The sequence below is a fragment of the Scophthalmus maximus genome, chromosome 5, assembly GCF_022379125.1.
Source record: "Scophthalmus maximus strain ysfricsl-2021 chromosome 5, ASM2237912v1, whole genome shotgun sequence".
In the NCBI taxonomy this organism is placed as follows: domain Eukaryota; kingdom Metazoa; phylum Chordata; class Actinopteri; order Pleuronectiformes; family Scophthalmidae; genus Scophthalmus; species Scophthalmus maximus.
Genome location: NC_061519.1, coordinates 9,461,265 through 9,474,471, shown reverse-complemented (window position 1 = coordinate 9,474,471; position 13,207 = coordinate 9,461,265). Strand labels below are relative to the sequence as shown.

The 13,207-nt window shown below is 42.2% G+C and overlaps 1 protein-coding gene across 6 annotated transcripts in view; it reads left to right on the top strand.

Annotated features, from left to right (window-relative positions):
* The window catches only part of ctnnd2b (catenin (cadherin-associated protein), delta 2b), a 153,939-nt gene that overhangs the window by 121,285 nt on the left and 19,447 nt on the right, over positions 1–13,207 (top strand). For all 6 annotated transcript variants that reach the window (XM_035635200.2, XM_035635199.2, XM_035635202.2 and 3 more), the window contains 3 exons: positions 1,013–1,199; positions 9,545–9,662; positions 10,941–11,123. In XM_035635200.2, coding sequence (XP_035491093.1) covers positions 1,013–1,199; positions 9,545–9,662; positions 10,941–11,123 — 488 coding nt within the window. The remainder of the gene's footprint in view (positions 1–1,012; positions 1,200–9,544; positions 9,663–10,940; positions 11,124–13,207) is intronic.

Below are 13,207 nucleotides of genomic sequence, written 5' to 3'. Positions count from 1 at the left end.
GCGGCTGCATTGCAAACACAAAGATCCTGTCTTGAGCAGAGATGTGCCTGCGTTTGATTCTGCTTTACAACATAACCACCATGAAACTATCATATTATAAATAAAAGTTTAATTTCTGATTCAATTATTTGTCCTCACTAACGCCGCTCCCTCTCCACGCCCCCCCAAAGGCGTCTCGCGGCCCAGTTTGGGAACCAATGTTATAGGGGATAAAGTCGTCTTATATCCACAGTATCAGGGTTTTGTTTTGCATGCCGGCGTCAACATCAGGGGATGCTGCAGAACTTAATCCTCGTGTCAAAGTTAGGGAAAATTGTTTCAGATGTTCATGGCTTTAGGGTCACTGCTTGGATATAAATGTAAATAAGCTTCATCGGTGTTAGTGTGTGTGTGTGTGTGTGTGTGTGTGTTGATAAAAGTTACATCCTAAAAGCTAAATTACATATTACAATTGATAAAAACTCAAATGTACAACAGTATTTACCTGCATGTTCCTTGTCCACGTCCATTGAAATGAACCAGGGGTGTTTGGGGGGGTCCCTGTGGCTCCGGGGCCTCGGCGTGGCTCGGTGGGTAATCAATTCTTGGTGTTACTAATCGCATTATTGATCGCAGTGTTCTTTTCAAGTTTCCCATTGAGCCAGCGAATCAGTTTGCACATTATCAGGCGCCTGAACCTGAAGCTAAATTGAACTCCGACATCATTAATGGTATAAGTTACTCCACTGTGTTTCCTACTGTGACGTATCGAAACGTCACGAAAATGTAGCTTATTGGACTCATTGTGAGAACATGTGTCTATCTTTCCAGACTGCTTTGACGCATCGAAACACTGCAGGAGATGTGTGTGTGTCGCTGCTCACTAAAACCTTCTCAATATTTCATTAACTTTTGGCCCGGAGTTGTCTTTGTGCCCCCGTCTCTCTCCCTGCTCCCCGTCTGCCTCACTTAGACATTGTTCCCCTTCCTCTGCATTGGTTTTCACCTCCTGTCTTCCTGCCGTCCTCTGCAGGCGTCTTGTGGAACCTGTCGTCGTGCGACGCCCTCAAGATGCCCATCATCCAGGACGCCCTGGCCGTGCTGACCAACGCTGTGATCATCCCCCACTCAGGCTGGGACACCTCCCCGCATACACAGGAGGACCGCAAGCTGCATCTACACTCGTCCCAGGTCCTCCGCAACGCCACGGGCTGTCTCCGGTCAGTACCTCCGCATGTTCCTCCCTTTCGAACGTGTATTTTCCCCATTTGATTCTTTATTATGTGTCCATGCCGGCGACCACCGTTGGGCAGAGGCACTGTGCCGTGAATACACGATGCCTCCTGCCAGGGGCTCCATGTCCTATTCTTGTGACCATGACATCTCACCTTAAGGGAATTTCTTAAAATTTGGCAAATATTTACACTTGGACTCAATGATGAACAGATAAGAATTTGGTGGTCAATGGTCAAAGTTGACCTAACAAATCATGTTTTGGGCTATGATTCAAGGTTTCATTTAGTAATTAGGACGAAATCCATCCATCGACTTGAGGGGGTCAATTTAGAGTCACCAATTAACCCTCATCCGAATCCGCATGTCTTTGGACTGTGGGAGGAAGCCGGAGTACCCGGAGAGAACCCCCACAGACACAGGGAGAACATGCAAACTCCACCCAGAGAGGCCCCTGGTTGGTCGGTTCCAGCCAAGAACCTTCTAGCTGTGAGGCGACAGTGCAAACCACTTGACCACTGTGCCGCCCCTACGATAAAACACCCTTTACTAATTTGTTTAGTTCAACTCATTGAAAGGCTTCCCTACATGACTGGTTGGCAGAGGCATACAACCTCAGCGCAGCCATTCTAGATTCCGACAATAATTTTGAATGTATACAAATCAAAAATCACGTACTGTTATCTTGATATTCAATATGCATCAACTGATGGGTGTCATGTTGGAGCCGCTTCAGCAGGGAAACACATTTGCTCACTTCGCAGGGATGTAACACAGTTCACAGTCTGCTATTAACAGCCACAGTCAAACAAAGACAAATATTCCCTCTTCGGTTCAAAGCTGTCTGTGTCTGTGAGTTATTTTTACCCCCCCGTACACAGATTGGTGACAGACTTAGCCGCATCTAAGATGACTCATCAGTTGGCTTTCGAGCTGCGGTGGCTTTTCGTTTTGTCACTTTGAGACATGATGCTACTGTGCAATGTGGAAGTAGCAGACTGTGACGCTTTTTCTTTTTTTTTTGTGCTTTGGCTCTGTGCTCCACCACCATGGATATGGGAAAAACAACAACCAGTGACTTAATATTTTAGTGTTGACTCTTATGATTCCACTCGATTCTTCTTGTTCTTTTTTTTTTACTATTATAAGATGAATGCATTGCTTGTTTAAATGTTGACCCGGTTCAGGCTTAGGGCTATGAAATTGTGATGTATGTGGAGTTTCCTGTGAATGTAGTTTTTGTGTTTTAGATAGTAACGTAAACTTTTATTCCATACCCATCAGGCTTTCAACAGTGCAACACCATGTTTTTCGGGGCAACAACACATTTTTTCAGGTTGTCCATATAGGAATAGGTAGATCCACACATCTCGTGAACATGACAGCTCAGGAATTCCTTGAGGGAATTCCTTCAAATTTGCCAAAAATGTTCTCCTTATTTCATTGATTAGCTCATTATATTTTGTTGGTCATAGGTCAAAGGTCAAATGTTAATATCATTCCAGCATCACAAAACATGTTTTTTGGACGTAACTCAAGAATTAAAGGGGTAATTTTGACACATTTACACAAATATCTAATTGTATATAAGTGATTTTTTTTTTTTTTAACAAGAAAACTTTTCTGGCCACATTTCGACAACACAAGCTATTTTTTCCTGCAATTTGCCTCGTTGAGGGAGGAATTCATCATGTTTTTAACCGCTGCCTTCATCAACAGTTAAATTATAACCATACAAATATAGTTTTGTTCTCCCACTTTACCAAACGTCTTTAAACTAAACCTGCATTTTTTTGGCCACTTGGGGGCAGCACAACAAGCTATAATCACAACATTGACATATCGATATCATACTGAACTATGGTTTTTGTTTGCAAAAAGTTGGCTAGTTACACATCTAGTGTACAACCTAAAGGGCAAATATCTTTATTGTGCCACATTTTCTATATTCAGCTGTCACTAAGCTGGTCCGTGTCCTGTTTGAAACTGTCCAGGAAGTGTACAGTGGATTTGTCCAAACTTTTTGAGAGTGTGAGACTGAATCACCACAGTAAAGTTTCGGACCTTCAAAGCAAAATGTCAAGCTGAGAAATGTTTAAATGCTCTGTAGAAGTGTGTGTGTGTGGGGGCGGGACAGCAGAGTCAGATGATAATTCTCTGAATTTGTCACCCTGAGCGACCCCTTTCATAGATAGATGATCCTGTATGTGATTTATTATTAATACAAAAATATTTATCAGACCAGTCGTAATGGTAACAGTTACATTATACTGAATATATGATACACTAAATTGAAATCATCAGCAGACATTGAGCGACATATTATTTTGGAGCAGGGATTAATTGCATTATCATACAGTGCAGCGTGACTAATCATATATTTTACCAACGAATATGCACCAGGATACCTTGTCCCTTCTTGTCTGGGACGTATAAATAAGCGCGTTCATAGCTTATTAGTGTTTGTCGAGGGTATTAATGCACTCATTCTTACTAATTATGAATATAAAGTCCTAGAGCATAGGAAGTGGGCATTGTGAAGGCATGTTTGATTGTGGTGGTGTCAGACTCACCGCAGAAACGAATACATCATCTGCCATGTGCGTGTGTGTGCGCGCGCGCGTGTGTGAGTGCTGAGATGCAGCATTCCCTCGTAGTCCTCCATTCTGTAAAATTGAATAAAAAAACGCTCTGCAGCTCTGTCAGCACTGTATAGAACCATCAGCTTTTGTAATTCTATTTCGAAATTGCTTTCTAGTGTTTCATCTGCAAGAATCAATCATAAAATTGTTTTGTTTTCATGCCATCTGCCTCAAAGGTGCACAGATATAGCTTGCCCAGCCTTCTCTTCAGACTGAACCACCCTGAACTCGCCGTTCTGCAACAGTCAATGGACGCTGCTCTGGAAGCAATGACAGTTTCCTGACTAAAACTGTGTTCCAGTATTGTATGTCCAGAAAATACAGTATACTGTATCAATGTTTTGTCTTCCTTAAAGGAATACAGACACATAAAACATGAAAGTGACATGTACAGTAATTCTGAGGGTCCGTCCACCCGCACACGTAAAATGAAAACGATTTTTCCTTTGTCGATACTAACTTTCCAGAAAAGTCATGTACACTGGTCATACTTGTGCTGGTGGAAACGGGAAGCAGGTTGTCGACTGTGCAGTTGGTTGCTTAGTGGCAGAAAATACAGCAATTGAGGAACGACAAAGGTTCAAAGCGAGACCGGGGATTTCTTTGCTCGGCGAAGCTATTATTGAAAGTAAAGGTTAGCGATCCATTTACTGCTGGTGGTCGAGTCGTTTCCAAAAGTCTCTGTTTCTGCCTGTCCAAATTAAACGCAACTCTGGAGTTTTGAAAAATAAAATGGGGCCAGCAGTGTTTTCATTTTATGCTGTTAACCCAACTGCTGTTATAATCATGAATCGATATTAACACTTTGTTTGCTGTCTCCAATTACACTCACTCAAGTAGCTCTGGGGAGTATTAGGTCTGAGCTCATGAATATTTCTGACGGAGATGTGCCGGCTGTGTACCAAACTTTTAGTCTTTGATACCCTACCGGTTCCCCTCCATCACACAAGTTGAGCATCGCAAGAAAATAAAAACATCTCGCTGACAGAATAATGACAACGTAGCCTGAAACCTCAACAGTCGGCATGTACAAAATATTTCCCCTGTTTTTCACTGGTTCGATTTATTCTGCGTCTACCTCATTATTCCTTCAGACATCCAGTATTGGAACAAATATATTTGCTTTAATGATGATACATCATTGATTTCTTTTTTCCACCATGACATTTGAAATGAGAACAACGCTTGACATTTACAAATATTTAATCTTGCAGGTGAGGCAAAAAAGTGCAGCACAAGTTGAGTGGGACTAGAGAAGGATTGCATCTCTGTCTGGCTTTGTGTGCGTGTGCGTGCGTGCGTGCGTGTGTGTGTGTGTGTGTGTGTGTGTGTGTGTGGTAGATTAATCTCAGACACGTCATGTATATCCTAACCTGCTCTAGGGAAAAAATAAACAACACAAGTTGGCAGCTAACAAAAGCGTTAGTCACTTCTAATACTGTACACGAGTGAAAATGCACACGTCTAGTACCACGATGTACGTGAGTCTGGTTTTATGTGTGTGTGTGTGTGTGTGTGTTGGAAGAGATAGCCTTGTGTGAATCAGCTCCCCAAACTCGCAGGGCTAATTCATCTTTCTCACGCCTCGTTAGGGAGTGCTGGGAGTCTGATTAAAGATTGAATATTTCATGGCGGGTTTGGTATACCGCCGGCCACCTGCTCTCCCTCTCCCTCTCACTCTCTCTCGCCATCTCCCCCCATCACCGTCGCTTTCACATTCTCCCCCTCGCCCCTCTTCTCCCTTTAGTCACTCTGTTACTCCATCTCTTTTCTCTCTCAATCATACTATCCCTCCTTGATCCTTTGCTCCGTCTGTCTCGGCCCCACCACTGCCTCACTGTGTGTGTGTGTGTGTGTGTGTGTGTGTGTTTGTGTGTGTGTGTGTGTGTGTGTGTGTGTGCGTGTGTGCGTGCGTGCGTGCGTGCGTGCGTGCGTGCGTGCGTGCGTGCGTGCCAACTAACAGTGAGCACTGGAACCGGTCGCTGCTCGACTGCTGAACACTGATTGTCTACGTTGAGTTTGCAGGAGCGACGAATTCAGGAGAGCGGGTTAAAACCCGGCTTGTTGATTACCGTACCTACAAGCCGGGCAGGAACACAAAATCATTAACACCAGCAAGACACTGTGTTCCAGCGGTGTAAATGTTTCCGTCGCACCAAGACTCTCAGCACCAGATTCACTGAAACGACAGGAAGAAAGCAGCACTCGGAAGGGTCTCTCAGCACCAGCCTTACATCCCCCATTGTGCCAATATATTTGAACATTTTGGGAAGAATACAGACAACTACGACAATATAACCGGAAATGACAGGGGCTTCAATCTGTACGCCTCTTTTATCATTCTTACATGACCGGTATTTCTAAATGTGGCAGTCTGAGACATGCAGAGTGGACCTGGTGGACGTCCTTGCTCTAAACTTTCTTCCCACAGATGCACAGACACCAGCAAGCCCCCCTCTCTACATGGTGGGAGGCAGCTGAAGCCATTAGCCGGCGTGCTCAACAGGGCGTCTGCAAAACAAGTCTCAAAAACCATTGAATTTGGTTCCCTACATAAAATGTCTTGGAAAATAATGAACTTCTTAGCCATGAGAGAAGCTCGGCACATGACGCAAGAAGAGGCGATCGAATGACGAGTGAAGTGGTCGGATCTGTCGTTGGCTTGTTGTTTGTATCCGCGCCCGTGCCTGTGCGTGTGTGCGTCCATGTTTGCGTGAATATCAATTGGCAGGGTATTTCCATACTTCCAGATTAATCATCTTTTGGAGCTGATCGGTCAGAGGTCAGGGTCGACTAAATCGCGTGATGTCATATGATAAGCGACATCGTAAAGAAGTCTCAAATGAGTGCTTTTTCCAAGGTGACTTTTGCAACCAATTACAATAGAGACACATTCAAAAGCTTATTCTTGATTGGCCAGTCATTCGTCATCGTATGGTTTAAATGACGTCATGTAGATTTCATTATGAAATGGCATATAAAAACAAGTTAATTTAGCCTGAGTGTACATGTATGTACAGTGTGTGTGCAAGTAATGAATCCCGTCCCATGGACTGTCTCCACTTTACATTACACACATGCATTTTATATACATGCCTGACACCGCATTATATCTAAAATGTATATATATATATATTTGGAATAAGCAATTTGCATTCAGATTCATTAAGAAGCAAATTTGTTGAGCCTCTGTTTTCCATTATATGTGTAAAATGACGATGTGTTCTTGGCTGAAAATGGCTGGATTGATTATTTGATTGATTCTAAGAAGATTCTCAGAATTCAATCAAACAGAAACATAATTCAAAACTGCGGAGGCGTTTAGCGGGAACCTGCTGTTGATTACAGAAGTGTCTGTCCGTCGTCACCAAAAGAATGACATTTTCTGTTTCACGGCACTTTTCCTCTCAGCAGCTGCCGCAGCGGCAGCAGCAGCGCCACACTATGAATCATTCCACTTCTGTTTGAAAGCTCCCCTTGTAGACACATAACATTTTCCCTGTAGCGTGCGCTTTTTTTTTTCTTCCCCTCTGTAATTATTTAGATTCTTCACACTGAAAGATCCTAATGAAAGATAATCTGCAGCACTGCTGCCTCGCAGAAGAACGCCTCAGAGGTTAATTGAATTGAATCCATTAAGAGGTAGTAGCCAAGATGAAGGTAATGAGAGAAAGAAAGAAAGTGGAAATGAATGTATCATTCCTGTGTGTGTGTGCAGTTATTACCTATGTTGAGGGGACCTAAATCTGTTTACACAGTCACATTACAAGGACTTTTCTTCCCTGCCTCTCTCATGACATTTTAGGGACATGCTTTAATAATTACATTTCTGGGTAAAGATGATGTTTTAGGGTCTGTGTGTATGTGTGTGTGTGTTGAACAGTAAAAGCCAGGAGAGATGCAGACTAGAACACATCAGCTTGTCAACACCCTGAAAATTTCAAGCAGTTATTTGACTGTATAATCAAAATATGTTGCCCATGTAATCTAATAGAACTGGAGAATCCACTGAGGGTCAGAATATAACTAACAAACTAAAACATGTCTCCACCCGTCCTGTCGTGTTTTTCTATTTTGCGCAAGACAGCATCCGCATTTAAGGTCAGACCTGTTTCAAAGCTGACAAGACAATCCAACACGAGAGCTTAGGTCCGTTTGAGGAGCTTTCATACATTCAAGCATTTATCATTTGTCTTCGACACCTGGGCTACTTAAAGGGGCAGTGAGCGATTCTAAAGCAACAGCCCAGGCTCTGTAAATTGGAAAAATTAAATAAAAAGGTGCGGACCACACCACTCAACTCTGCGAGTGCAAGTTTGTGAACATCAGTCATCGACACCTTAAGGTACTTGCTGGCGGGTCGTGCTGCAACTTCACAGTTTTGGCCTAGTGTTAACCACTAGGGCCGCAAACCCTATCTCCCGAGGCCGCGGGTTTGCGGCCCGGTCAGAGCAGAAAACCACAACAACAACAAAGAGAGAGAGGAGCTTACTGCCCCTTTAAATAGCACAAACTAGACAAAAGACTTACTTAAAGCAGCACTATTTTTTATTTTATTTTTCAAACGTGCTTTGGAGACATTTCTCCCAGTGAAGGATCGTGTAGTGTGTGAACCCCCCGTCGCAGATGAGTCACGTAGTGTGAACAGCACCGCAACTGAAAGCCTGCGATTACAAATGTGGACACCAACCCCTGCAGAAATGATCAGTAGACCCCAGTCTTCAGGAAAAACCCCTGCAGAATGTCTCTGTAGACCCAGTTTTTTTTTTTATTGCCTGCCTATGTTCTGGTCAAAACATACAATTTTGTGCTTTGCCACCATAGATGTAGTATTGAGGGCAACTGTACAAATGTAACTAAATTTTAGAAAGCCACTGAATATTCTTTGTTCACTGCAATTAAAAATCATCCGAGCAATTTCAAGTTTTCATTTTTATAATGTAGGGAGTTCTGTCAACCTGCCACAAGCTGCCACCGCTGCTGTTAGAAGTTGCTAAGAAATAAGCAAATCTAAGATTTGTCATTTTTTTTGTCATTGTACAGCTCTTTCGCTTCTATCTGCCATTTTCTGTCACTTACATGATTGTAATTATAGCTAAATGTGTCGTAAGAGAACCAGCTACTGGCCAATTATTTCTCCATTTGGAGACAACAGCACCAGACCAAACCTGCTTTAATCGGAGAAGGAGTTGATTCAGATGTGTGGAACAGGCCTCCTACTACACTGCAACTACAGAGCCAATTTAATGAAGAAGCTGAGTTGCCACACAATTTCAGATTTAATGCATAGGCCTTTCTTGAGAATGGTTTCGTTTGATTACGCTTCTTGCAGCGTCTCAAAACTGAAATGACCGTTAAATGCTAATGTTGTTGCTCAGTTGTGGAAAACATGCGACTGATGGTTGGTGCCATTTCTCACCAAGGGGTCGGGTGTCTTCTATCCGTGGTTGGTAGTGTGACATTTACTGTAAATGGTGTAACACTCATCCTCCCTCTGCTGTCTGTCACACAGACTGGCATGCACACACACATTAGTGCATATATCCTCCATATGCTTCAACATACAAACATGCCATGACTTGTTTCCTTGTAAAACATTGTGCGGGATATTCTGAAACTGCGTGCTCAGTCTGTAGTCGCACTTGGTCATTGATGAGGTGTTTGTGTGCGCGCGTGTGTGTGTGTAACAGGAATGTGAGTTCGGCAGGCGAGGAGGCCCGCAGGAGGATGAGGGAGTGTGAGGGGCTGACGGACGCGCTGCTCTATGTCATCCAGACCGCCCTGGGGAGCAGTGAGATCGACAGCAAGGTAACTCGCGCACACACACATACACACACACACACACACACACACACACACACACACACACACACACACAACCTGCCGCCACGTACACAAAATCCTGTGGCCTCTATCTTATGCACAAGAATATTACCTAAATAAAAACATACATACAGTGTGTGTGTGTGTGTGTGTGTGTGTGTGTGTGTGTGTGTGTGTGTGTGTGTGCGCGTGCGTGTGTGTGTGTATGTGTGCATGTTTGTGTCCAAGAACTCAAATGCTGAACCGTAAACATGTTTCATGATGATCACGATGTAAATAATTGTCTATGATTTACATATATTTGCATGTGTTGTCTTTGCCTTTGCAGACTGTGTAAACTGTGTATGCATTATAATTTGTATAGGTTGTTTGCGTATGGTTTGTATGTTACACAGCATACACTGAAACTGTAAGCCTTAGCGCTACAGTATGTTGTTATGTTTTTAGACCCGCAGCACATACTGTACATTATACATCTTTTACAAATCTTTTATTTAAAATAAGAAATTAATGAATGATATCTTGAAAACACAAACTACACTATAGTGTGATCGATAATTTAAAAAAGATTTAAGGTAAGGTGTATACAAAAACACTATTAAATCCTGAGCCTGCCTATGTTGTCACTTTTTTGCAGTGTACAATATGTTACTCAACCCAGATGGCCAGTGACACAGAAACATCACTAGAGAGATGCGTGTGTGTGTTCGTGCGTGTGTTTTTATATGAGCCTGTGAGAATCCATGTGAATCCGGTTGTGTGCTTGTGCTCGTATATGTGTTTCTGGTATAAATGCATGCTGATGTGTGCGCGGGTTTAGCTGTGTTGCCAGTGGGTGTGCATGTGTTGGTATGTTGAGACTCTTCGCGAGCAGACGTGAAAAGTTTTAATCCGCAGAAATCCTTCATTAGATCAAAGTCTGCGATAGTTGACCACTCGCATCAATAGGATTAGTGTCTGTCTACACCATGCACATAGCATGTGTTCATGTCTATGAGTGCTACGGTTCAGAAAATACAGTCTGCACAACGCTGTATATTTATATTATCTGTGTGTGTGTGTGTGTGTGTGTGTGTGTGTGTGTGTGTGTGTGTGTGTGTGTGTGTGTCTGCATACATGTATGTTTCTGTCTACTGTATCACTATTTTTGTCTGGTCGCCTGTTTGCCATCTGTCCCTCCGTCATCTGAGTGTCTGTTTTTTTTCTTCCTCTACACTTCTTTCCTTTACATCTCTATCTTCTCTCCCCCCCTCCCTCCGTCAGACGGTAGAGAACTGTGTGTGCATCCTGAGGAACTTGTCGTACCGCCTGGCTGCAGAGACATCCCACAGCCAGCAGGGGGGGTCGGAGGAGCTGGACGGTCTGCTATGTGACACGGGCGGGAAGGACGCCGAGAGCTCCGGATGCTGGGGCAAGAAGAAGAAGAAAAAGAAGGGACACGACCAGGTGAGGATTTGTGTAACTACTATTAGTCGTGCCAAAAATGGGGGTGGAAAAAAACACTCCAATACACTCCAGTATTTACCATTTACGAATTTGCACACTAAATAAAGTGCGTACATTCAAGTGTTATTTAAAGATGGGTAAACACACTACAATGATTGACTCGTACACAATTTTCTGTTTGCTGCTTTGCAGACAGACTGAACTTGCAAATTCAAGGTGAGATCTCACCAGGGTGTGGTAAAAAAAATATTTCCCTGCATAAATTTTGAAAAATGTTCTTCTTTAACACCCGCATGGAGTTTGTCTTTTTAACTTTTTATAAAATATGGGTTCAAAATTCAACTGAAACATTAATAATCACTCCAATATTCACCCTCCACCTGCTGAATCACCAGCTCTCCAACTGTATAATTCACTTAAATGGATTCAATTTCAGTAACCACCAATCACACCAAGTATAATTAGAAGTTGATGAAATGGATTACACTTTTGTCGACAAATAAAAACTTATCATTGATGTGAAATACAGGCAAACAGACAAGTTAACCATTACTATTTTAATATAAAATGTATGCCTTATGTCTTATTCAATGGCCTGCTGCATCTCATACTGTAGCCTAGTTCCTGGTTAGTAATAGTTTCTTCCAAAATATATAAGAAGAATATGAGAAGTATAAGAAGTCTAAGTATAATATAAGAAGTATAAGAAGCACCTTGTACTCTGTAACATTATGTCGCTGTCAGTGATGTTCTCTCAATTTTCCGGTTCTTGGAAAAAACAGAATTATCGACTCTTTTACTGGCTCAATAGACCTAAAGGGACTTTTAGATGCATGCAAACTACCTCTATTCACGGCGTCAACATCATTCAACAGAAGGAATTTGAAGATTTCGAGAAAAGGGAAATACACACAAAAATAAAAATAAATGTATTAATTGCCAATTCACATATGTCATCGACCGCCTCACTTGCCCGTGTTACTGGTTTTTTTTTTTCCATCAGATGAACCAACGGGTGTTTCAAAGATTAAAGAGTGGCAGAACACAAATATGCCATAAAAACTGATAACGCAGATTACCCCACGGCACGCCACTTCCATATCTGCCTATTGAGGGTACTGACTTTGGGGTGCAGTCTGTCAGAGGAGGCTTTATTGTCAGTGTAGTTGTGCAAAAACATTTTGTTGAGTAGATCTCAGAGACACCGGCTGCGATATGGATACAATGTATTACTTGAGAGAGAGACTTGTTGGAATTTTAAGTGAAATGCTTTGCTGTGTCCACGTCTTAATGAGTAAATTGATTTCAGACCTCACTTGTTGACTGGTTTACCCCTGTCATTGTGGATTAAGTACAACATTGTGCATATGGCTTTGTTATGATTATAGTTATTACTGTGACCATTACCTCCTTTTCTACATGGTCTACTTGTTGTTTATTGTGTGTGTGCCTGAAGTAAGACCAGAGACTTCCCTTTGTCTGCAGTTGACCAATGTCACTTCCACACCATCCTGTATTCTCTTTGAGTTCACTACTTCGTATTCCGAGCACCTACTAGTCCTGTCTTTTGCATTCAGCCGTCTTTTATTTCCTAATAAAAGGAATGTGCAAGAACCAGGCTTCATTGATCAAGTATCGCCACCACTGAAACATAAGAACATATTGTTCTTCGTTTTTTATAACACTTTGTATCATTCATCACGCAAAATAAAAAAGCTTAGATACTAAGATAATATCCCAAATAAAAATGGTTTTATTTGTTAAGCACTTAACATATAAAATCAAAGCGCTATAGATAAAACCATCGGTATAAAAAGACAGATAAAAGCTAACACAATTTAGTTTTTTGTCTTCTGTCAGAGCAGGTGACATGGAGGATTTGGTATGACATTTTGTAGCAGACGTTTCTAGATTTCAGTTATCTGGTTCAAATTATATCAGTTCTCCCCTTGGTTCTGGTTTCAAATGAATATTTATGAATACCCAACAGCTTTCTTTGATATTATTGATGTCTGACATTCGCCTATCACCTGGATTATGTAGGGTGACGTCCACGAGTCACAACTGCACTTGTCAAGAAAAGG